The following is a 26,063-nucleotide window of genomic DNA, read 5'->3' as shown; positions in this document are numbered from 1 at the left end:
ACCCACTGCAGTATTCTGGCCTAGAGAATTTAATGGACAATATAGGCCATGGGGTCGCAGAGAGTCACACACGACTGAGAGACTTTCACTTTCAGTATTATTTTAGCAAAATAAAGTACATTTTCTTTTTCTCATTGTAAATGGCAAGGAGAAAGGACAGATTCCCAAGTTAACTAACTTTAAATGTCAATAAGATCGATCCCCCTTCATTCAGACTGAAACTCCTCAAAGAAACTCATGTTTCCAAATGACTTCATATATCTACTTACCTTAGTAACCAACCCAAACTTCTATATTTAGCCCCTGCATTAAATGCCAGAATGAAAATAAGCTTAGAGTCACACCGTACACTGAAGTTAAAAACTGAATAATTAAAATTATTCATATACATTTGAAGATTTCTACAACTCGGTGGATACTTTTCAGAAATTGCACAATGGAGACTGTTTTTGAAAAACAATATATTCAGGTTTCAACCAATAAAATGAAGGCCTAAGTATAAAAGAAAAAAATGATTTGAGAAGTCATATAAAACAACAATTTCAAATTCCTTAACCATGTACGAGCATGAGAAGAGGACTGATGAGGGAGTAAAAAAGTAAGGATGAAGGAAAAAGAATGAGTAAGAGGTAGAAGGACAGAATAACGATGAGAAAGACATCAAATATAAAAAGAAGGTACATTATATTTTAGTTGCAAGAGGCCTGAAGCTGATCAGAAGAACTGTGATTTCCTAATCACTAACTAGTGACCCTGGAAATTTGAACTTTGGTTCACCTCTCTAGGTCCTAGTAACCTCTAAATTAAGAGGAACAGACAAGGTCAATTTTTCCTAAAGTGCCTCACAGAATTTTTAGTCCTTAAAAAGAAAAATGGGTTTCATGGTCAGATAAATTTTGGAAACATGAAATAGTGTATCTCTTCCTCTTTGATGGTCACAATGTAAACTAAATAGTGAAGTGAAAGTCGCTCAGTTGTGTCCTACTCTTAGGGACGCCATGGCCTATACAGTCCATGGAATTCTCCAGGCCAGAATACTGGAGTGGGTAGCTGTTCCCTTCTCCAGGGCATCTTCCCAACTCAGGAATCGAACCCAGGTCTCCTGCATTGCAGGCGGATTCTTTAACAGTTGAGCCACCAGGGAAGTCGCTATTTAGTAAACTAAATAGTAAGTAAGAAAAGTCCTAAAATGCCCTAGAATTAAAAATAGTAACAATAATATTAATAAACAATAAGAAAAATTCTTTTTGTCATTAACTGTTTTACAATCTTATTTGGCCACAAAACACCTTCTGCTCATAAATCACAAAATAATCCAACAGATCAGAGAACACTCTTCACAAAACATGGACCGAATTATCTCTAAAATCTTTTTACTACTTACATTTACAGCCTTTATCATACTATGCCACTAAGTTTCAACATTACAAAGTACTGCTTTTAGCATTCAAATACACATAAAGAGCAATGAAATTGAGACTCCAACTTGAGAAACAGGGTTAATTAGCATTAGAAGCACAAACACTCTAGAAAAAAGAGAAGTAGTCTTCTAAAGAAAGCAGAGAGAAAAACCTGTTTCTTCTTATAAAGCAGAAGTAAATAAAACTTCCCAAAGATTATGCTTGACATCCAGAGAAAAGGAAAAGAAAAACGGCCCTAAGATAGACAGGAAGAGGTAAACCTGTCTTTCGCAAGTCACCCCTGGGAATTCCAAGCTAGTGGCAGTACTACATTAGTACTGGGGGAAACGGCAGCAGTATGAGAACGCATAAAGTAACCATGGCAGCTACCAGAAGAAGGCATGGATTCAGAAAGAATTCTACAGATGATATGGCCCACAGTTTATCTGATACATGAGTCCATCTACAGTATTTCACACAGGGGACTGACCAGTCCAGTCTTCCACTGACTACCTACAGGAGCTGGGAACCACACAGATGACTTAATCTTTTTTGTTAAGATTAAAACAATTTTATTACAGCACTTTACTGTTGATCACTGGTCTTTTTCTCATCTCAAGAACTCTCACACACCTCTTATGACCATATTTTGATAACAAGATGAGTCAGTGGAAAGAATGCTACAATGATGTCTGAAAACTGAAAATCCAATCTTCAACACTTGTCACTGATTATTTGTGTAACAGTGAGTTAACTGACAGCTCCTAGCTTTGATTTCTTAAACTGAAAAATAAAGCAATCTCTGAGATTTATAAGGATTCTAACATCTTATGATTCCAAGTCTCATTATGGCATGGTCTGTCTACCTACAAATCTGCTTTCTCTGGCCAAGAATTCTAACATGTCTGAATCCTTTAGTGTAGTGTTCAGAATTAAACACGAGATTCCAGAAACGATTTATTCAGTAAAGAAGAGTGGGTTAATTATCTTCCTTTTTCTAAACACTATATTTACATTAATAAAGACTTTGATCAAATTAGATTTTGTGTAGCCACATTACATTCAGATAACCGTACCTTGTTATCCAGCACTGTGGATCCTACTGACTACTCTTAACCAATAATGAACTAAAGTTGATCTCCCTTATCCCATACTTTGCAAATTGATTTTCTGGTACTGAATGTAGGATTTGAGATTTTTCTTAATTAGCCTGCATCTTGATTTGCTTAGGCCATCATCTTAGCCTTTTGGATTCAAATTGATAATTCAGAACATTAGCTATTCCTTCCATCTCATGAAGTGGTTGAAATACTATTATTAGCAATCTCAACCAAGAAAATGATTAAAATGCTGATTACAAGAGCTGATCAACAGAAAAGGGTAACACTGGAAATAAAGCTTCTACCTTAAAAGTCTAGAAAAAGAAAAGCAAATTAAACTCAAAGCAAGCCAAAAAAAAAATAAAACAAACAAACAAAAGAAAGAAAGAAAGAATAATGATAATGAGGAAAGCAATGAAATAGAAAACAGAAGAAAAAAGAGAGAAAAATCAATGAAAGTGAAGGCTGATTCTTTGAGAAGATTAACAAAACTGATAAACCTCCAGCCAGACTGTAAGTAAACAAAAAAGAAGACACAAATTGCCAATATCAGGAATGAACAAGGTAACAGAGCTACAGATTCTACAGCTAGTAAAATAATAAGGGAATGTAATAAGCAACTTTATATCAATAAGTTCAGCAATTTAAATATATTATTAATAATTCCTTAAAAGGCATCAACTACCAAAGCTTACTCGAGAAAAAATGGATAATCTGAATACCTTATTTAAACCTTCCCAACAGAGAAAGCTGCAGGCCCAAATGACTTTATAGACATATATCCTATATGAATACAGATGTAAAAATTCTAATGAAATTTTAATGACTTTAATTCAGCAATATATAAAAAAGGTATGCAATGACAAAGTGGGGTACTACAGACTGAATATTTGTGGTCCCCCTCAAATTCATATGAACCCTAATGCCCAATGTAATAAAGCACCACTTTGGGAGGTGCTTAGGTCTGAGCACTCATGAATGAAATTTCTGCTTTTATAAAATATATAAATATCCTTATAAATATGAATGCAAGGAAGAATTTTAAAAGTATATTCTACAAGTAACACTGACTAAAAAACTAGCAAGCAAAAACATCACCAAAAATTACTTTATCGTAAACTTTGTTTTCACTTTAAGTGCTCTGTGTCTTGATAAAAGTGATGGTTGAACAACACTGTGACTGTATTAAACGCCACTGACTGCTAGTACACTTACAATGGTTAATTTTATCTTATATCAATTTATCTCCAAAAAAAAGAAAAAAGGAAAGAATATTTCTGTGAATATTCTGGGTCATGTAGCTAATTAAAAATTACAAATCTTCTATACAAAACAAACTTCTAGTTACAAAATGGGAAAGGAAAGGTGAGGAAGGAAAAATTAGGTATGAAATTAAAGATACAAGCTATTATAAATAAAGTATACAAGCAACAAGGGTATACTATATAGCATGGAGAAGTATACCCAATATCGTGTAATACTCTATAACACAACATAATCTGCAAAAATACTGAAACACTATGCTGCACACCTGAAACGAACAATAATGTAAATCACCATATTTCAATAATAAGTTTTCAAAATTGTGAATCTGGTTTTTCCTGTATCTTGAAGGCAGCATTTGACCCTAATTATTGATGGCAGACAGTTGGAAGACTCTCAACATGGATGAGGACACAACTATAGGAATCATAAAAACAGCAGAGCTGAAGACTAGATGGTACCGTACCTAAAAGTCCACATTCCTCTGGACTTCTATCTATCTATATGTGGATACTGCTGAACTAGTACAAAGAACTCACAATGATCTCTAAATTTTCATCTGCGTTAGACTAACAGCCCCAAATGTTAACATATACTGGTCTCCCAAATAAAATCCACCTTTTAAAAACAATTTAAGACTCTTGGAAATTTGGCCTCATCCTTAGAGTTCACTGCTGCTGCTGCTAAGTTGCTTCAGTCGTGTCCAACTCTGTGCGACCCCAGAGACAGCAGCCCACCAGGCTCCCCCGTCCCTGGGAGTCTCCAGGCAAGAACACTGGAGTGGGATGCCATTTCCTTCTCCAATGCATGAAAGTGAAAAGTGAAAATGAAGTCACTCAGTCATGTCCGACTCTTCACGATCCCATGGACTGCAGCCTACCAGGCTCCTCCATCCATGGGATTCTCCAGGCAAGAGTACTGGAGTGGGGTGCCATTGCCTTCTCCCAGTTCACTATTCTCCTGTAATACCCCTCCGCTTCATTTAAAGTATTTCACTGAATCGCCCCTCAGTGTCTCATGTACTTACACACTCTTTGGTTTTGTCCTGCTGCTTCTTTGTGCCTAGAAAGCCTTCTCCTACAGTTATAACTATGTTTCAAGGCCTAATTCAAATCTCAACTCCTTCATTAATCATTCTCTTACTACTTCATTTATGAAAATTCTTTTGTGGACATTGTAGATAAACTGTTCCTGAAGGTATGTACCTAATATACTGCACTATTATTGTATTGTTAAAAATTCCTCTCTGCTGTAAACACCCCAACTCATTTACCATGTCATGAGTGAACCATCATACCATATTTTTCCTTAAGTAGAAAGACAAGTCATAATCTTCCAGAAAAATAACAAACTTGTTATACGCTAAGATAACAGAGGTCTCATATAGAAAAAAAAAAGAGTATAAAAACAATAAATCTTACAATATAAGTTACCTTTTTCGGCTCCATCCTTTATAAGAGGAATGCCCAAATTTGCTATTTCATTTTCTCATTTCAATGACCAAAAGATTCCATTTTGAATAGCCTAATAAGAACATATTTTAGAACTGCACAGCAATTGTGAAACAACAGAAACTCTTAAATACATTTAATCACACTAAATTTGCAATGCCCTGACTCAAAGTATAGATATTTCAACCTCAAATAAGATTCATGTGCCTCAGGAGTATATGCAAAATTAACTGCATGTGATAACACACCAATAAAAATTCAATTTCCTTTTCCAATCTCAACTGATTGCATCTTTTGTAACAAGAGCATAGCTGATCGATTTCTGGCACTCAATCTTGTAGGGCTAAACTATGTTCTCCTCTCAACCTTCAATAAAGAAAATGAAAATTTAATCAGTATAGGCAGATTCCCTACCCCTCAACACTATAATCCCAAAGAGCTGTACTTATGGTTAGCAGGCAAGGGTATTTATTATTCAATCCTAAAAGTCATCACAGTTCACCTTTTCAAAGCTGGAGCAGACACTTTCAAGTCTAAAGTATACTAAGAATCTAAGCTTTAATGAATGAAGTACTTTCTCTTATAATATAATTATATACACATTTACGTATTTATGCATCTATGGGTATGTATGTATGCATTTCTTCCCACTGAAAAAGAAAGTTTAAAACAATGAATAACTCAGTAGCAATGATACTCTGAAAGAAATGCTGTTATTTGGCTTTTAAAGGACTTAAGACTCCCTGGTTATCACAGAAAGAATCAAGACTCCTTGGCAAAATGATTCCAGGTCCCAGACTGGAAATATGTCAGATGAGTCTGGAAAGTTTTGTCATACCAGATAGAAAGGAAGCAATCAAAGATTATAAGGGTCATATCAAAAGGAATAAGAAAATCATTTGAAAAGGCTCCTACTGGGTCAAAGCTAAAAATCTGATCAAGAGAGATAGAAACTACACTGGAACAAAACATAACTAAGTAAACAGATTCAAACATCAGTCAGTTCAGTCGCTCAGTCGTGTCCAACTCTTTGCAACCCCATGAATCTCAGCACACCAGGCCTCCCTGTCCATCACCAACTCCCACAGTTCACCCAAACCCATGTCCATTGAGTCGGTGATGCCATCCAACCATCTCATCCTCTGTCATCCCCTTCTCCTCCTGCCCTCATATTAATTCACTAAAACACTTAGAAGAAACATTTCATTAATCATCTTTGTAAAATGTTAAAGCACCAATACTGCTTTGAAAACTATAGAAGAATTAGGCAATCATCCTACTTTTCCTATACAGTCTGTAGCTAAGGGCAACCAAAGAGTTAGAAAAGGGAAGTTTCTCTTTAGAGAATGCTGGCTAATAAACACAAGAGCATTAAAATATCACCATTTTGTACACCTTAACAAATTCATGGATCTAAGGCTAGGCAATGATCAGTAGTTAGTAACATAACAAAGAGAAACAATCTGATATTATATATCCCTCCTAAAATAGGTACACACAAGCATGTATATAGTGTTCTTAGGAGAAAGTATATATACATAATACTTACAACTCTCTAGACTTAACTACAAATTTACAAGAAATACAGAGAACAAACAACATGTTAAGGCACACCACAGGAATACAATCAGTAAAATCCAGACTCTGGGAGACCAAAAAAACAAACAAATCAGTTTGCTCCACCAAATAATAATAATAATTAACATTTTAAAAAGAAAAATGCAAGAAAAATAAGAGAGTCAGAAACCTACATACCAGTTTGAACCAATAAAGCATTCTCCAATGAGTGAAATGTTCTGTGGTGTCCAATATGGTATTCCCTAACCTCACGTGGCTCCTGAGCACTTGATATGTAAGTAGTGTGACTGAAGATCAGAGTATTTCATTTTAATTGTAATTAATTTAAACTTTACTAGCTACTTGTGGCTAGTGGCTACTGTTTTGGATGGTGCCACTGTTGATGGATGGAGAATTAACAGACTTGATAATCAAACACAATAAATCATATGATAGATCTTATTTGTGTCTCTGGTCAGATTAAAATATCTTTTAAAATATATTAATAGTAAGTTCTTAATAGTATCAAATATCTTATATTCTTAATAATATTAAGAAACTACTAATAATATTTTTATGTGTGATAACTGTATTTTGGTAAATAGGACAGGAACTATCCTTTATAAATATTTACACTAGAGAAAATCATAATTCAAAAAGACATATGTACCCCAATGTTCATAGCAGCATTATTTATAATAGCCAAGATGTGGAAGCAACCTAAATGTCCATCAACAGATGAACAGATAAAGATGTGATATGTGATTCCACACAATGGAGTATTTCTGAGCCATAAAAAAGAATGAAAACAACGCCATCTGAAGCAACATGGATGGACCAAGACGTCACATACTAAGTGAAATTAGTTAGAGGAAGACAAACATGATATTACTTATATGTGGAATCTAAAAAATGATTCAACTGAACTTATATACAAAATAGAAACAGATCTACAGACTTACAAACCAAACAAATGATTACCAACAGTGAAAGGGGGGCTAAAATTAGGAGTTTGGGATTAACATTTACACATTACTATACAAAAAATAGGTAACTAAGAGGGACCCACTGTAGAACACAGGACTTACTATAGCTGAATCACTTTGCTGTACACCTGAAACTAACACAACATTGTAAATCAACTATACTTTTCTAAATGTATGCTTAAAACAAAAGAAATATTTATGGAAAAATGATATAATTTCTGGAATCTGCTTCAAAATAATCAAGGAGGACAAAACAAGATTAGGCAATTGATAAGAAGTGAAGCTGGGTGATGGATACATGGGATTCTGTACACATTCTACTTCTGTGTATCTTCAAATTTTTCATAATAAAAATGTTGGAGGGAAGAGAGGACATGAACCCTGCATGCTAGGACAAGGTCTGCCTTTTTGTTTCCCTCAGGAAGGCTACTAGAAATATAAAAGAAATCCTAAAGAGGGATAGTTTGGTTAGAAGCAGGTAAACTGTCCTATATTATATTTTATACAGTCAAGCCTATATACTGGACAGCTTTTTACTTTCTGTGTATCTACTTAATTTTTTTTTTAACATCATTTGACTGTCCCTTCAATGTGGGTAGATTAGACTGTGAAAACAAATGCCTCAGTTGTACCTCTAGCTCTAGCACCAAGTTTGAAGATACAACATGAACTACAATGCATTTTTTTCAATTCAGATTTAGGGATATGGTGGGCCAAAACTGACCACAACTGTTCTCACTAACGGGCAAAAGATATCTATGTCAAATCACTTGAATCTGTGATGAAATTAAATCATGAGATGAAATCATCCTGAATTACCCAGGAAGCCTTAAATCCAATGAAAAATGTTCTTAGATACACAGAGAATAGATGGAGAAGGCGGCAAAGTGAAGAGGCACAGATTGGGGTGAAGTGGCCACGAGCCAAAGAAGTCAGCAACTACCAGAGGTTGGAAGACATAGATCATCCCCCCCCCAAATTCCAGGAGTGAAGCCCTGCCAACATCTTGATTTCCCACTGTGGCCTCCAGTACTGAGAGAGAACAAGTGTCTCTTACTTTAAGCCACCAAGTTTGTGATAAACTGTTAGAGCAGACACAGAAAACTAACAGATGATTATCTACTCTTTCAACCACTGAATGCCTTATTCCTTCTTCTTATTACTGCAATAATTAAACATTATTGCGAATCTAAACGATTTTCAGAGCATCTTTTCTACCTTGAGGTCAGGCATTTTAGTTTCTTTTATTCAATGATATAACCCAGTGCTGGAAAACTACTCTCTAATCAAAACTTTCTATTCTTTCTACCTTTCTCATTGGCATTCTTTCACTAAAGACGTAAGGTGGTCCTACCTAATGAAAAAAGAGCATAAAGAAAAACTTTCCTTAACTGAAAGTTCTGCCAACTTAAAGCTTTAACAATTGTTCCAGTTTTCTAATACTAGTTTAGAAAATTCTATCTGAAATCATATTCATTCATGTGTTACAGTATTCTTTTGTACACAATGCAGAGTAGATACCAATAATTTCCAGAATTTTTGTTTTGTGACTTACTGTTTTGTAATTATTCCTTCTCTACTTTATGACCTTCCCTCAAACTTACCAATAAATAAAGAAATAGCACTGTGTGACAAATGACACAGTACCCTTGTGTGCTATTGACCTTTATATGCAAAGGAAAACTTTAAATACTGAAAATATTTTAAATATTCTGTAGTATCACAAAGAAAAGATTAAAAGCATTTTTCAAAGGTCCATTTAGTCAAGGCTATGGTTTTTCCAGTAGTCATGTATGGATGTGAGAGTTGGACTATAAAGAAAGCTGAGTGCCAAAGAATTGACACCTTTGAACTGTGGTGTTGGTGAAGACTCTTGAGAGTGCCTTGGACTGCAAGGAGATCCAACCAGTCCATTCTGAAGGAGATCAGCCCTGGGTCTTCAATGGAAAGACTGATGTTGAAGCTGAAACTCCAATACTTTGGCCACCTGATGTGAAGGGCTGACTCATGTGAAAAGACCCTGATGTTGGCAAAGACTGAAGGCAGGAGGAGAGGGGACAACAGAGGATGAGATGGTTGGATGTCATCACCGACACAATGGACATGAGTTTGTGTAAAATCCGGAAGTTGGTGATGGACAGGGAGGCCTGGCGTGCTGTGATTCATGGGGTCGCAAACAGTCAGACACGACTGAGCAACTTAACTGAACTGAACTATGTTGTTGTTTCCAATTACACATATGATGCCTACAGAGGTAATATTCCAGAGAAGTTAAGGACATGGACTTTGCAATTAGAGAGACTTGCATTTAATTCTGACTCTATTCTCAAAAATAGAATGACTTTGAACTAGTTAACTTAGAAGTTTCTGACTTTGGAATACAATGCTGTGGGCGGAGAGGGAGAGTGGAGCCCCAAGCACATCACTGGTTTTAAGGCAATGTTAGATGTTTTTTTTAATTAAAGAAATAGTCTATCTAATAAAAAAAATAGTAAAGCATTTTTCATTTCTTCTAGCTTCCTACTTGTATGCTATTCAAAGTTGATACGTATTTTCATCGCATAATTTTACTACCTATTTATAGCATCATCTTGTGTCCTAACAGTGAGCTTTAAATTATGCTTAATTCTCTGTGAAAGAGAAGTATTTTTGTCAACTCAAATAGCAATGTTATTTATCATTCAGAAGCATATCTTTCCTATTAGCGAACTAGTTCAAGATCAGCGGCATCTTTAAAGAATACACAAGTATATTTTTGAGGGTAATAATATTTTTTATCTAGAACTTGTCATTTCCATAATACAAGGGAATATGCAATCCTTTTCCAATGTAAACATGAACTAGGCACATCCTTCAGAAGAAAAAACTCCATTACATGTCTCTGAATATCAGTCAGGTCTTTTGATCCTTTCTACAAGAAGTTCATGGGGAACAGAAAATACATTATTCTTAAAGAGATGACAATTATCTTTTTGGCTTGCCTCACGTCTCAACTTCTGCTTTTAGCAATCTGTATTTATTTCAAAAGAAGGTTGTAGTGGTCACAAACAAATCTAGAATTTTGGGGATTAAACTCTCTACTTGTCCCTGGTATATAGTCTTCTCATACAATATGAACCCACTACTAGCAGAAGGACTTCTAAACATCGACAATAAATGACTGAACAAAACAACACTAGCAGGAAAGTGGAACTTATAAAAGATACTCTCATGCTACTACCAAGCCAAAAATGTAACAAATTAGATATAGTTCTCCCTATCATAAATATCAGATGGCTTTATTTCTAGGTCAGAAAAAAAAAATTTTAAACAGACAGTGATATAGGAAAACAAAATGAAAAACTGGGGGAAGGGAGACACAAGATTATAAACAACGTAAGTAATGTACTGTGAATGCATAGATCTGACAGCAATCCTATACATGCAAAACTACTTCATGAATTTTAGAAATGCAATTCAGTCTTCCGTCCTCTTGAATTTAAAAAGCAACCTCACATCTGTTAAAACAACAAAGACTTGGGGAAAGAGGTGAGGTGGAAGAAGACGCCTGAAGTGGACTCTGTCCATTTAAGCGTATAATCAGAATGAATTATTTACAAGCATACTTTCATCTTCAATGCCACTAAGAGCTGAATTCTAAGGAGCTTAGGGAGACTGTAACACATCTGCTAATCAAGTTGAATAAGCAGAGGAGACCTAAGCAAAAAATGATCCAACAAAATCTGTTTGTAGTAAGATTGGGAAAGGGGGTGGGCAACTAAAAAGAAATGCTAGAAAAGCAGAGGCTAGTACAGCAGTGGTCAGTGACTTACATCCTTAACTATATCTTGTTCATCCCATTTTAGAAAGTCAGAGAGCTGTATTAAGCTAACTGAATCAGAGTTATACTAGGCTAACATCAGCCATATATTCTCCATCAAAAGGAATACTTTGTAACAGAAGAGACAAAATGCAAAAGGAAAAAAAGCACTTTGAGGTCTTTCCATTTCAATTCAAATTCTCTAAAACACATATTCCATTAAAGTAGACATACATGGAAAATATTCAACAATTCATACATGGTTTTTCAAATTTATGCCTATTTCATATATCTTTGAAAAGAAGCATATAAAAACAAAAAGTGGTTTAGTGTCTTACAAAAAATATACAACCACCCAATGGCTTATACAAACCTCAGCAATCAAAGCAAACTGTGCTTGGTATCAAGACAACACAACGCCAAAAAATCTTTATAAACTAAGATGTAACATCATCTGCTTCTATTCTAGTTTTAAAGAAAGGCTATGTGTGTCACCTCAGCCTACAGTTTATGAAATGACAATCAGCATTATAAAAAAATAACAAACTATGCTTAGCCTTCTAACCAGCAGGCAAAATTCTGCATCTAAAGATCAAAAGAAGTTAAAAATTAAAAAACAAAACTAAAAACAAAGAAGCAAGCTAGGTGAATTTTTAAATAAATGGTACTTTGGCTTTAAGGAATATTGAGGGAAAGGATTCATATTTATTCCTACTCATTAATGTGCTCAGTAAATATGTAAGGTATGTGCCTATTTTAGATACTAAATATAAAACATAAAAAAAAAAAAAGGTAAAAATCTCTGGTTTCAAGGGACTTCTATTGCCTCAGTTCAGTTCAGTCACTCAGTCGTGTCCAACTCTCTGCAACCCCACGGACCGCAGCACACCAGGCTTCCCTATCCATCACCAACTCCCAAAGCTTACTCAAACTTATGTCCATTAAGTCGGTGATGCCATCCAACCATCTCATCCTCTGTCATCCCCTTCTCCTCCTGCCTTCAATCTTTACCCAGCACAGGGTCTTTTCCAATGAGTCAGTTCTTCCCATCAGGTGGCCAAAGTATTGGAGTTTCAGCTTCAGCATCAGTCCTTCCAATGAATATTCAGGACTGATGTGCTTTAGGATTGACTGGTTGGATCTCCTTTCAGTCCAAGAGAGTCTCAAGAGTCTTCTTCAACACCACAGTTCAAAAGCATCAATTCTTATGTGCTCAGCTTTTTTTATAGTCCAACTCTCACATCCGTACATGACTACTGGAAAAACCATAGCTTTGACTAGACAAACCTTTGTTGGCAAAATAATGTCTCTGCTTTTTAATATGCTGTCTAGGCTGGTCATAGCTTTTCTTCCAAGGAGAAAGTGTCTTTTAATATACTATCTCAAGAAAACTAATAAATCAATGAAAAAAACACAAGATATCAAAGAACTGAATGCAAAAATAAATAAAATAGGGTGATGTAAAAAAGTGACTGAGGGGCTAATAAGACTGACTATTCAGAAGGTCTCTTGAAGGACACAGCTATGAAATGATCTAGTCATTCTCAACACAGAGCAAGAGCTAAGGCCCTATTGTAAGAACAAGCTTGGGCTGATTTAGGTATAGAAAAGGCAATAGGACTGGAACCTAGTAAAGAAGGGGGAAAATGGTGTGGTTACAGACACAGGATCAGATTATTTAGGGCCTTGTAGGTCAGAGTAATAAATGTTTACATCATACCCTTGGATTCTAAGAGGCTGTCTCATGAAACTTACTGCCATGCTTTCTGTAAAATAGCTGTTGGGGATACAATCTAGCACACCAAAGAAAATACTCTTCCTGAAGATCCGAAGGAAGGACTTCTCTTTAATCTCATGTTTAGTAAAAACCGATCTTTTTCTGAGGAACTGGTATAAATTTACCTTATGAATTAATTCTGAAATTAATCATGCTCACCTCTACCTTCTGAACTCCAGCAAAGTCAGGGTTGAACTTACAATTAGCTTCTGGAAAACTGTATAAATCTTATAGCATCTTTTTATTTTTTTAAATAAACTCTTCATTTTAGAATAGGTTTATATTTACAGAAAAGTTGTACAAAAGTTACAAAACTTGTACATTTACTGCCCCCCACTCTCCAGTTTTCCTGTTATTAACATCTTACATGATGAGTATGGTACATTTGTCAGAATTAATGAGCCAATAATGATACATTATTAACTAAAGTCCATAGTTTACTCAGATTTCCTTAATTTTATTTGATGTTCTTTTCCTTCCAGGATCTTTATGGTATCTATTGTATATATTAAATTTACTGGAGGACTTCCCTTGTGGTTCAGGGAGATACGGGTGGTTAAGAAACTACCTGCCAATGCAGGGGGCATGGGTTCAATCCCTGGTCCAGGAAGCTTCCACATGCCGCAGGGCAATTAAGCCTGTGAACCACAACTACTGAGCCAGGACTCTAGAGACGATAAGCCCCAACCACTGAAGCCCTTGGCTCTAGAGTCTGTGCTCTACAACAAGAGAAGCCAACATAATGAGAAGCACATTTTCCAAAACTAGAGAGTAGCCTCCACTTGCCAATCGAGAAAGCCTGAGTGCAGCAACGAAGACCAGCTCAGCCATAAATAAATAAATAAATAAAAATTTACTGGAGTTTTCTCTTACAATTCTATCTTTATTTCCCCCTTATTCTAACCTTTATAACTACTGCTATCTAATGATTTTATCTAATTTTATACACCTTTCCCAATACTTCTAGGAATTATTTGGAGTAATAAAAAACTTTGTACAGATTTCTGGAAAGACAATTAGTTTCTGCCCAATAAGTCTAATAGTTCAGTACTATTCAAACTAGATAATGCTTCTTTTAAAAATACAAAGACTCAAGGAAATGCCTGATTAAAAATGTTTGAATTCAAAGACACCATTTGGATAAAAATATAAAGTAAATATAAAAAACTATTTTTATGTTTCAATACTAGTTTAATCTCTTGAATTCTCCTTTGGTTGTCACCTATAGCATCAGTAATCCTGATTGTTCTTCCTGAGTCATGCAAACTTAACATGGTCTCAGATCGCATAAATCTAAAATGATGATGAAGCAAAATGATCTTTTAAAAGTTCCTTTCAATTAGAAATGTCGATTTTTAATTCTGTGACATAGCCTGACTGTCAGATTCTCATATTTTTCCATCACAAGAATAGAAAACATTAATGCTTCTTAACAAAGATACTATATTTTAAAAAGATGATGGCAAAATAAAGTTTGAAGCTTTACGTGATAATAACTCAGTATAAACCAAAACAAATTTAGTATACAAATTATATGAAGTGTGTAAGTCATAAGTATCAAAATTATCCTGAAGGAGGAAATTTTCCCGATACAGGTGTGACTATTTACCCAAGAACAGGGTGACCAAAAATTTGTGGCCAAACCAAAAAATTTGACAAAATTTGATTATGTTAAATGGGTACCACAATTAGAAGTTCTGTTGTCATATCCATAATAAACTGTCTTGCCTCAAAACAATCCTGATTATTAAGATACTACTGATTCACTGACGTTGGGACTTTCCGTTTGCAGCTTAATTTAATCTGTCCCAAATACCTCACTGACAGCAGGAATTATAAAAAGCACAATATAGTTTAAAGGGTTTTAGCATCTATTTCTGAAAGTTCCTCAAAACATTACTTCATTAAAGGTTGAATTTAAAGGTTCTAAGTGCGTGTCTGCCCCTCCACATAAAATAAATCCTCATTTTACTGTCACATATGTTCTACAATTCTTCCTGCAGAAAAAAGATAAAATAAACAGTAAAATTCTTAATTATGTCCTTATTTTAAAATCATTACACTGTGTCAGATCAGATCAGTTGCTCAGTCGTGTCCGACTCTTTGCGACCCCATGAATCGCAGCACGCCAGGCCTCCCTGTCCATCACCAACTCCTGGAGTTCACTCAGACTCATGTCCATCGAGTCAGTGATGCCATCCAGCCATCTCATCCTCTGTCGTCCCCTTCTCCTCCTGCCCCCAATCCCTCCCAGCATCAGAGTCTTTTCCAATGAGTCAACTCTTCGCATGAGGTGGCCAAAGTATTGGAGTTTCAGCTTTAGCATCTTTCCTTCCAAAGAAATCCCAGGGCTGATCTCCTTCAGAATGGACTGGATGGATCTCCTTGCAGTCCAAGGGACTCTCAAGAGTCTTCTCCAACACCACAGTTCAAATGCATCGATTCTTCGGCGCTCAGCCTTCTTCACAGTCCAACTCTCACATCCATACATGACCACAGGAAAAACCATAGCCTTGACTAGACAAACCTTTGTTGGCAAAGTAATGTGTAAGTTTTAACAAAGAATTTTAAGCCATCTTCTTGGTCACATATTTCCAAATGTGAATGCCTACCAAAACTAACAAATTACACGGAAGAGCAGGCAATGATATTAACACATATCAAAAGAGATTAGATATGAATTGATAAGGAATACCTGAGAATAAGTCTTTTAGCATTTTAAATATTTTCCTTCAGAATATGAGAATCTCCTAGTTACAACCACAAAATATTTATTTGTTGTTTTTTTGTAACACATTTGTTTTAAATAAAAGTAGAGACACTTTATTTTTCACGAATCAACGTATAATGATTCATGAAATTAACTCTCAAAGGATGAATAAAGCAAAATAACCAAGAAAAATAATCTAAATGTTTATTTATTTGAATAATAAAAGCAACTTTAAAGTAAACATGCTTTGATTTCTTAATACATTGAAATTAATTTTGTTTGGTTGATTTACTTTTATATGGGAAAAAAGCCACCTTATCTGTGATATTAGAATAAAAGCACTATCTAAAAATTAGAAGAAAATGATCCACTAGTGTAAAAAATAGTGAACAAATTCTTATCAAACAAAAGCTTTCATATACTGTGCCTTTTATCTAATATACTTCTATCAGATAAACCACTTCACTCTTTAAGAATCCATTTCAAGTTATTTTTCTTTCACTATAATTAGAAACCCATTCCATCTTAAACAAAAGTACTGTGAAAATATGAATATGCCACTTATTGCACTGACTCATCTTAAGTAGTAAAAATAATTCTTTAATTCTAATAACAATATTAAGTTATAACTATTTAATATATGTAAATAATCAGTACAGCTATTACTTATACTCAACTCAATGCAATAAACATTTAAAAAATAAACATCCTATTGATGCTAATAGAATAATCAAACTACCAATGAACTTAAGAAATCGATTAACCTACTGACTAGTTATTATCTAAAAAAACTTAGCATTAACAATACTGACCTAAAATTCTTTAAGATTATTTATGGCAAGGGTTCTTGACTTTGGCTATATATTAGAATTACCTAGAGAGACAGTAAAACTATCAGTGCCTGAGTTACACTCCCCATATCCTATTTTATTTGGCCTGAGAAAAATGTTAAAAGTTGAAAGCCCTATCTTGGACTCTGTGATAAATCTGTTGATGATGCATTACTTTACAGATAACTGCTAAATAAAAATCTAGAAATATGATCTCAGTAGCAAGAATAAAGGAATAACAGAAATGATTATAATTTAAACACTGTATAAAAGAGAATAAATTAATACAGTATCACAATGCAAATGAGAGACAAAATTGAGTCCCTTTAATAACATTTTCTAACCTCAATACTATATAAGATAATGTTTCCTTAAACTACTTTCAATTCTTCAGTGTGTCTAAAAAGAAAAATTCCTGTTAAGAAAATAAAAACTACATGACTTTAGTGTTTATCTGAGAATTGAAAGAATGAATAAGTTCAAAATATTTCCCCTATGAAGACAGCACATACATGTGCATAATCAGCCTACAATACTCCCTTTATAACAGGGTCCAATGAAGTTCATGTCTCTGGACAATGAGATAAAAAGCTATTAACTGTAAATATTTGTCAATTTTAGCATACTTTGACAGAATTTAGTTTTTCCTCCAAAAACAGCTGACAGTGTATGAGATTTACTAGCAACATGACCTAGCATGGAAGGATGAATAAAGAACATTATAACGTTCAACACACTTCAGAATATCTTTGTTACAAACCAGATGGTAAAACTTAAAAAAAAAAAAAAAATTAAGGAGAAGTAGCCCAATTAGAATAAAGTTAAAAGAACCACTACTAAAGCAAGTTACACAGGGTGAGGAAATCACCTTAACTTCCACATAATTTCATTTTTCTCATATTCTTAAACTCTTTTGAGGTGGTACTCTTCAAGACACATAAGAGATAATAACCCAATAAAGAACTAAATATTTGTCTTCAGTTAAATAGTAGAGAACACATTAATTATATTAAATGTATTAAATATAATCCAAAATTTAGTGACATATTATAAAACTAATACCCAGGTGTCAGTATCCTGGTAAAGATTTTGAGATTCTGAAGGAAGCACACTTTGAATTCAGAATGGTTAGAAAGATATACATGTCTATGTCATTAAAGACAATCAGATTTTTAATTACAGATCTATAGTTTTAATAAACTTCATATTCATCTCTCATGGAAATATGATACAAAATTTTAAAAGAATATCCGGCCTCAGAAGGAACACTCCCTCAAATAGTTGTTGAATTAGCTCCTATTTACTGACATAAGAACTACAACTTTAACTTACAACTCCTCAAACCTATCAATGGTTAAACCCATAAAGAGTGAACTGGTGAGCAGAAGCTGAGGTAACAGAAAAGGAAGGATCAATAAAGATAATTAGAAAGATAACCACTATGCTTAGGTCAGTCACTTTACGACTGCCAAGCTGTGCACATGCATACATATACATGCTTATATCTATGTACACACACACAGAGTAGATACGTCTTGTTTCACTAGTCTCAGTCTAAAGACATGACATAAATAGAAACAAAAGGCTTTGGTACCCAGACTAGTTATGAACTAAGGATTCACTGAATGATGGATGGATGGATGAACAGATAAGAAAAACAGACATAAGAACACATTGCTGGGGGGAGGCAGCATGGCACTTAAGAACTTTAAACCAGTATCTGTGATTCACAATGCTAAGGTGATGTAAGGACATAAGAGATCCATCATAAAGTAAATGTGAGCTAAACAATAAAAATTTCACTGAAACATAAAGTAATCATAATATATATTACAAAAGCCAAAAAAGATCTGTATAGTAGGGTAAGTTATATTAGTTTTATACTATTTGGTTTAAAATATCTCTTCTTAAAAAGAAGTTGTATGTGGTTAAATGTAGGGATTAATGCATCTTACCTTCCACAGAAGGTGCCTGGTCCTGAGCTGAATACAGCATATCCTTAAAAGCCTATTAGAAAGTAAGAAAAGAAATACATCAAATCATGAATAATCTTCACAGTAAAAGCATTTTCAGCTGAATTATTACTTTTTTTTCAATATCCAGACAATGACTACACAGGGTCCCCCAAATTGAGAATTTAGTAAAATACTTTGATTAACTTTAATAAGCTAAAACCCAAATACTATCCTTTCATATTCAGTACTGTCCCATCTTTAAGATGAGGGCTAATATATATATACTTTAAAAATTAAAGGGAATTTGGAAAAGAATGAAAAATCATGAACACTCTAGACCAAAAAAAAAAAAAAAAAAACCACCACTGGTGAGTCACAAATTGGCCTCCAGCATCCCTCAACCTCAGTAAAATTGACATTTGGGGCTAGATAATTCTTTATTTGTTTTTTGTATCTAGAGTGTTTTTTTTTTCCCCCTTTTGTATCTAGAGATTCACTAGATACCAGCAACAACCAACCAAAAATGTCTCCAGACAGTACCAAACGCCCCAGAGGACAAAAATCACCCCTCCCCAGAATCACTGGCCTACAGCATTCAAGCATATAAAAACCAAAAAAGAAGAAATAAACCTCCAAGGTAGTCTACTCCAGTTAAATCACATTCTTCCCAAAAGGATTTACCCTTATTTTAAGTTAGTGACCAATATATCAGTTCCATGACTAACCCCTAAGCAAGTCTGACAATACACAAAAGCCCTAAGTGAATATAACAAAGATCTAGAACTTCTTTTAAGAAAAAGATATATATAATCACTTTTTTAAAAAATAATTTCAGATGTCCCAGGAACTACTAATTTCCAGTCTAAAAAAGAAATTAGAAGATTTTATCAAACATCAGAAAGTATTTCAGGTCACAGACTGGAATTATATATTAAAAGTCCTATACAACTTTACAGTGGTAGTTATGCTATAGTTCTTCCATGGAATATTTTAAGAGTGTAAATGTGTACATTGCTTAGAGTAGAATAAATTTCCAGAAGTAGAAAATTTCAAGAGGAAAGAAACAAAAAAATCCAGCCAGAGAAACTTCAGAGAATAAAACTACCCTCAGTTCTGTTCAGTAGCTCATTCGTGTCCAACTCTGTGACCCCATGGCCTGCAGCACACCAGGCTTCCCTGTCCATCACCAACTCCCGGAGCTTGCTCAAACTCATGTACTACCATGGAACCAGATAATATCAGAGACTCAAACACCTAACTGAAGTTTTTCTACTTCTTAAGTATGATAGGCATATGTACCTAAATCAGATGATGTTATCAGTAAGTAAATAAACCACCAATGACTAGCAGAAAAGCTTGTATGCAGTAGGAACTCAATACATAGCTCTTGAATTCAAAAGGGTTTCTTATTAGCACACTGAAAAAGCACAGTAAGTAAAATCTCTGATATGTAATGCAAATGAATTAAATTTGCAAAAGGAAAATTTACCAAATTAAGGTTTAAAAAGATTAAATTTTATAAAGACAAAGATTAAGATAGTCTTCATTTTGATTATAAACTAAATCATAGTTTCATTTAAATCAAGACAACTCTCAGTAAAATCAAGGATAATTCTTTTTGCTTCTTACTACTTCAGTTTTCTTCTGAATAAGAGACCTTCTATGTTTTTGACAGTAATAGACTTTAGAGGACTCTATAAATAGGACACCATCCCCTGACTGTGACTAGAGAAGAGCCCCCATTTGGGAAACCACCTGGGGAAAATCCTACAGTGTATTGTCTATATTAGTTCCCATGACTGTCTATTACATGACTCAGCTGAGTTAGGAGAAGTGCATCCAAATACACAAAACAACAAAATTGAGTTTCCTCATTCATGCTGTTTTAGTTTAAGGAAATCCAATACATTATATAAAATTCTGAATCTGTATAATAACTAAAATCAATATGTATTCATTTGCATCACAAAAGACTTCTCTGATCACTGAGAAGGGCACGGATGTGATTCCTGGTCGGGGAACTAAGATCCCACAAGCTGTGTGGTACAGCCAAAAGAAAAAGATCCAAAGCAATCCTTACATAGCATCTCTACTGTAATCTCTGAGTATGAAGTTATTTTTGTTATGTTGTTCAGCCATTCAGTCATGTGTGACTCTTTGCGACCCCAAGGACTGCAGCACACCAGGTTTTCCCTGTCCTTCACTGCCTCCCAGAGCTTGCTCAAATTCATGTCCATTGAGTCATTGATGCCATCCAACCATCTCATCCTCTGCCGTCCCCTTCTCCCCTTGCCTTCAATCTTTCTCAGCATCAAGGTCTTTTCCAGTGAGTCGGATCTTTCCATCAGGTGGCTAAAGTCTTGGCGCTTCAGCATCAGTCTTTCTTTGTAATTAATATCCAGGATTGATTTCCTTTAGGATTGACTGGTTGGATCTCCTTGCAGTCCAAGGGACTCTCAAGAGTCTTCTCCAACACCATGGCTCAAAAGCATCAATTCTGCAGTGTTCAGCCTTCTCTTTATGTCATAATGTTATTGCAATTTTTGTTATAGTGTTATTATCTTTGTTATAATATTATTGAAATATATACAAACTAGGATAAAACTCTTAGTGTTTATAACAATACATATGACAGTAAAATCTTACAAATTAAATCCAAACACAATCACAAAACCAGTATTATTAAATCAACATTAACATGACAGGAAACAAGATGTTTGCTGAATTAAAATCTGAATTGGTAACATGAATACAATGCCATTTTGCCTATTCTGAGTTTGGAATGCCCAGATGACTATGTCAGATGGGATCTACTATGAGGCAGTACAGTCAGCTATCTATCAGGAGGCAGTATAGTCAGTGGCTAGAGGCTATGGAGTCAGGTAATATGTATGAAAACCAACTCTACCACTTATTAGCTATGTAAAAAATTAACTTCTCTATACTCCAGTACCCTCATCTGTAAAACAGGACTAGTAATTACACATACCTCACAGGTCTACTGTACAAATTAAAAACTTAAAACACAAATCCTTACATTAATTATGATTCATTATTATTGAATAATATCATATATATTATTATACATGAGGAGTATTTTGATAAGTGCCTGGAACCCAGAAGATGCTCAAAGAATGTTAGCTAACAGAATGTGAACTACCACAAAACTTATGTTATACAGTGGGCTATCGCATCATTTGGCCATCCACCTGCTAGACATGACTACATCATTTACGCATTAGAAATGCCTCAGTTCTTAATTAACTCTTCACAAAGTAGTATAACACTACTTGGAGCCAACATGACCAAACAAGCATAAACAGAGACACTGCAATCTCCTGGCATCTAGGTTATAAGATGGTCAAGTAGATGATTTAGAATATCCTCCTATTATATTTTCTGATGATTGCTGACATGAATACACAGAGTTTTTAATTCTTATAAGAAACCTACAGTTTCCTAAGAGGACATATGCAGTCTCAATCTATATACACTGTATTTTTTCCTGCACATATTTTACTTTTATTTTGTTTTACTGGAGTATAATTATTTTACAATGTTGTGTTAGTTTCTGCTGTACAATGAAGTGAATCAGCTATATGTACACTTATATCCCCTCCCTCAAGGACCTCCCTCCCGCCCCACCATCCCATCCCACAGAACACCAAGCTGAGCTTCCTGTACCATACAGCAGGTTCTCACTAGCTACCCATCTTACACACGGTAGTATATATGAGAACAGACATATGGACACAGGGTGGGGGGCGCGGGAGAAGGAGAGAGCGGGACAAATTGGGAGATTAGGATTGACCTATGTACACTATAAACAACAAGGACTCCTAATTTTATTGCTTAAACTTTCCACAATATATCTATTGTACAAAATAGGGTATAGTTCAATAATACTGCCAATACAAGCTTCTTATGTTGTTAATTTTTAATAACCCACAGTAGATCATCACTGGACTTCCCTGGTGGCTTAGTGGTAAAGAATCTACTTGCCAATGCAGGATACATGGGTTCAATCCCTGAGTTGGGAATATGCCCTGGAGAAGGAAATGGCAACCCACTCCAGTATTATCTGGGAAATCCCATGGAAAGAGAAGCCTGGTGGGCTACAGTCCATGGGGTCGCAAAAGAGTTGGACATGACTTAGCAACTAAACAACAAAGATCATCTCTGATCTCCTTTCCCAACCCATGGGTTTCACAGACCATTTCATAGAACAAGGATCAGAAGCTAGAAAGATTCCTTGTTGTTCTTCAGTCTCCAGTCGTGTCCGACTCTTTCCAACACCATGGACTGCAGCACGCCAGGTTTCCCTGTTCATCACCATCTCCTGGAGTTTGCCCAAGTTCAGGTCCACTGAGTCGGTGATGCCATCCAACCATCTCATCCTCTGTCGTCCCCTTCTCCTCCTGCCCCCAATCCTTCCCAGCATAGGGTCTTTTCTAATGAGCCAGCTCTTCACATTAGGTGGCCAAAGTATTGGAGCATCAGCTTCAGCATCAGTCCTTTCAATGAGTATTGAGGGTTGAAAGACTCCTACTGAGTCAACTTGCTATTAGCCTCGCACATGACATACCATAAATATTATCATCTTCATTAACAAAATATCTAATTTATATTTTTCACATATGCTTCAACATCCAAAGCAAGCACACTGGAATCCAATTACTGGATTAATGAACAATAAAATAAACACAGGCATTTGAAGAGAAAGGGCAAGGAATATTTGTTATAAACCTTTAAAGGAAGCATTATCCCTGTTAACAGAGCTTAATAATTCAATAAAATTTACATAAGATTTTTTCAAATGGCACTGACTATAATTTTGATATATACTTAAAAATATGTACACTATGCCTGACCTACACACCCCAGAAACACTCTCCAATTATCTCTTATCTTCTTTTTGTATTCCCTTTCTTTTTATCACTTATTTATGGCCACAGGAGCTCTTCATTGCAGCATGTGGGCTTAGTTGCCCCGTGGCATATGAGATTTTAGTTGCCCGACCAGGGATTGAATCCACGTCCCCTGCATTGGAAGGTGGATTCTTAACCACTCAACTACCAGGAAATCCCCCATCAGTTCAGTTCAGTTCAGTTGATCAGTCGTGGCCGACTCTTTGTGACCCCATGAATCGCAGCACGCCAGGCCTCCCTGTCCATCACCAACTCCCGGAGTTCACCCAGACTCACGTCCATCGAGTCAGTGATGCCATCCAGCCATCTCATCCTCTGTCGTCCCCTTCTCCTCCTGCCCCCAATCCCTCCCAGCATCAGAGACTTTTCCAATGAGTCAATTCTTCGCATGAGGTGCCCAAAGTACTGGAGTTTCAGCTTTAGCATCTTTCCTTCCAAAGAAATCCCAGGGCTGATCTCCTTCAGAATGGACTGGTTGGATCTCCTTGCAGTCCAAGGGACTCTCAAGAGTCTTCTCCAACACCACAGTTCAAAAGCATCTATTCTTCTGCGCTCAGCCTTCTTCACAGTCCAACTCTCACATCCATACATGACCACAGGAAAAACCATAGCCTTGACTAGACAAACCTTTGTTGGCAAAGGAATGTCTCTGCTTTTGAATATGCAATCTAGGTTGGTCATAACTTTCCTTCCAAGGAGTAAGCGTCTTTTAATTTCATGGCTGCAGTCACCATCTGCAGTGATTTTGGAGCCCAGAAAAATAAAGTCTGACACTGTTTCCAATGTTTCCCCATCTATTTCCCATGAAGTGATGGGACTGGATGCCATGATCTTCGTTTTCTGAATGTTGAGCTTTAAGCCAACTTTTTCACTCTCCTCTTTCACTTTTATCAAGAGGCTTTTTGGTTCCTCTTCACTTTTTGCCGTAAGGGTGGTGTCATCTGCATATCTGAGGTTATTGATATTTCTCCCGGCAATCTTGATTCCAGCTTGTGTTTCTTCCAGCCCAGCGTTTCTCATGATGTACTCTGCATATAAGTTAAATGTGTGTGACAATATACAGCCTTGACGTACTCCTTTTCCTATTTGGAACCAGTCCGTTGTTCCATGTCCAGTTCTAACTGTTGCATCCTGACCTGCATACAAATTTCTCTAGAGGTGGATCAGGTGGTCTGGTATTCCCATCTCTTTCAGAATTTTCCACAGTTTATTGTGATCCACACAGTCAAAGGCTTTGGCATAGTCAATAAAGCAGAAATAGATGTTTTTCTGGAACTCTCTTGCCTTTTTCATGATCCAGCCGGGAGGACCAACCCCACGTCCAAGGAGCCGTGGCTGCGCAGGCGCAGGAGGGCCTAGAGGAGCTATCCCACGTTGAAGGTCAGGAAGGGCGGCAGTGAGGAGATACCCCTCGTCCAAGGTAAGGAGCAGCGGCTGCGCTTTGCTGGAGCAGCCGTGAAGAGATACCCCATGCCCAAGGTAAGAGAAACCCAAGTAAGATGGTAGGTGTTGCAAGAGGGCATCAAAGGGCAGACACACTGAAACCATACTCACAGAAAACTAGTCAATCTTATTACACTAGGACCACAGCCTTGTCTAACTCAATTAAACTAAGCCATGCCCGTGGGGCAACCCAAGATGGGCGGGTCATGGTGGAGAGATCTGACAGAATGAAATTCCCTATATTCCCCTTTTAATCTCTTCACCAGAAATACTGAGTAGTCTGTGAATAATGTGCAAGTCAGTTACATTTGACCTGGTTTGTCTCACTATCCAGAAATCAGTCATATTTTCCTGATACTAAAGTGCTAGGAACAGTTCTATAAATCAAATTATAAAACTCAGAAGAGGGCACTGGGCATTCTCAAGAGTCCTGTACAAAGAATGACTATCTAATTTACCTTTATTTCTATCCCCAAATACAAATAAACTAACTGAACTCTGTTTTTGATGATAGAAATAATCTGTAAAGTTAAAAAAAAATAGAAATCTTTATAATCTAATATAATAAAATTTAAAATTAATGTATTCTCATATATGCTTAACAATCCTATAGTTTATTAGGCACCTATAGTATATTAGAAGCATTACCCATGGCTCAATTTTCATGGAATTTAAATGTATCCCATCAGCAAACTGGAGAAGAAAACGGCAACCATTTCAGTATTGCCTGGAAAATCCCATCTATGGGGTTGCAAAGAGACATGACTTAACTGAGCACCATCGGTAAAAGGCAATTCAATATACAAAAGTTGTCACAACATTAAAGTATTAATGAATTTGTTAAATGTATAAAATATATGTAAT

The 26,063-nt window shown here is 35.7% G+C and overlaps 1 protein-coding gene across 1 annotated transcript in view; it reads right to left on the bottom strand.

Annotated features, from left to right (window-relative positions):
- The window catches only part of XPR1 (xenotropic and polytropic retrovirus receptor 1), a 208,152-nt gene that overhangs the window by 158,513 nt on the left and 23,576 nt on the right, over window positions 1-26,063 (bottom strand). Inside the window, exon 2 of the mRNA XM_019976614.2 lies at window positions 18,829-18,880. Coding sequence (XP_019832173.1) covers window positions 18,829-18,880 — 52 coding nt within the window. The remainder of the gene's footprint in view (window positions 1-18,828; window positions 18,881-26,063) is intronic.

This window comes from Bos indicus, chromosome 16 (genome assembly GCF_029378745.1).
Source record: "Bos indicus isolate NIAB-ARS_2022 breed Sahiwal x Tharparkar chromosome 16, NIAB-ARS_B.indTharparkar_mat_pri_1.0, whole genome shotgun sequence".
NCBI classification, from domain to species: domain Eukaryota; kingdom Metazoa; phylum Chordata; class Mammalia; order Artiodactyla; family Bovidae; genus Bos; species Bos indicus.
The sequence above is the reverse complement of the archived record's forward strand: the minus strand, read 5'-3'. Positions and strand labels throughout refer to the sequence as shown.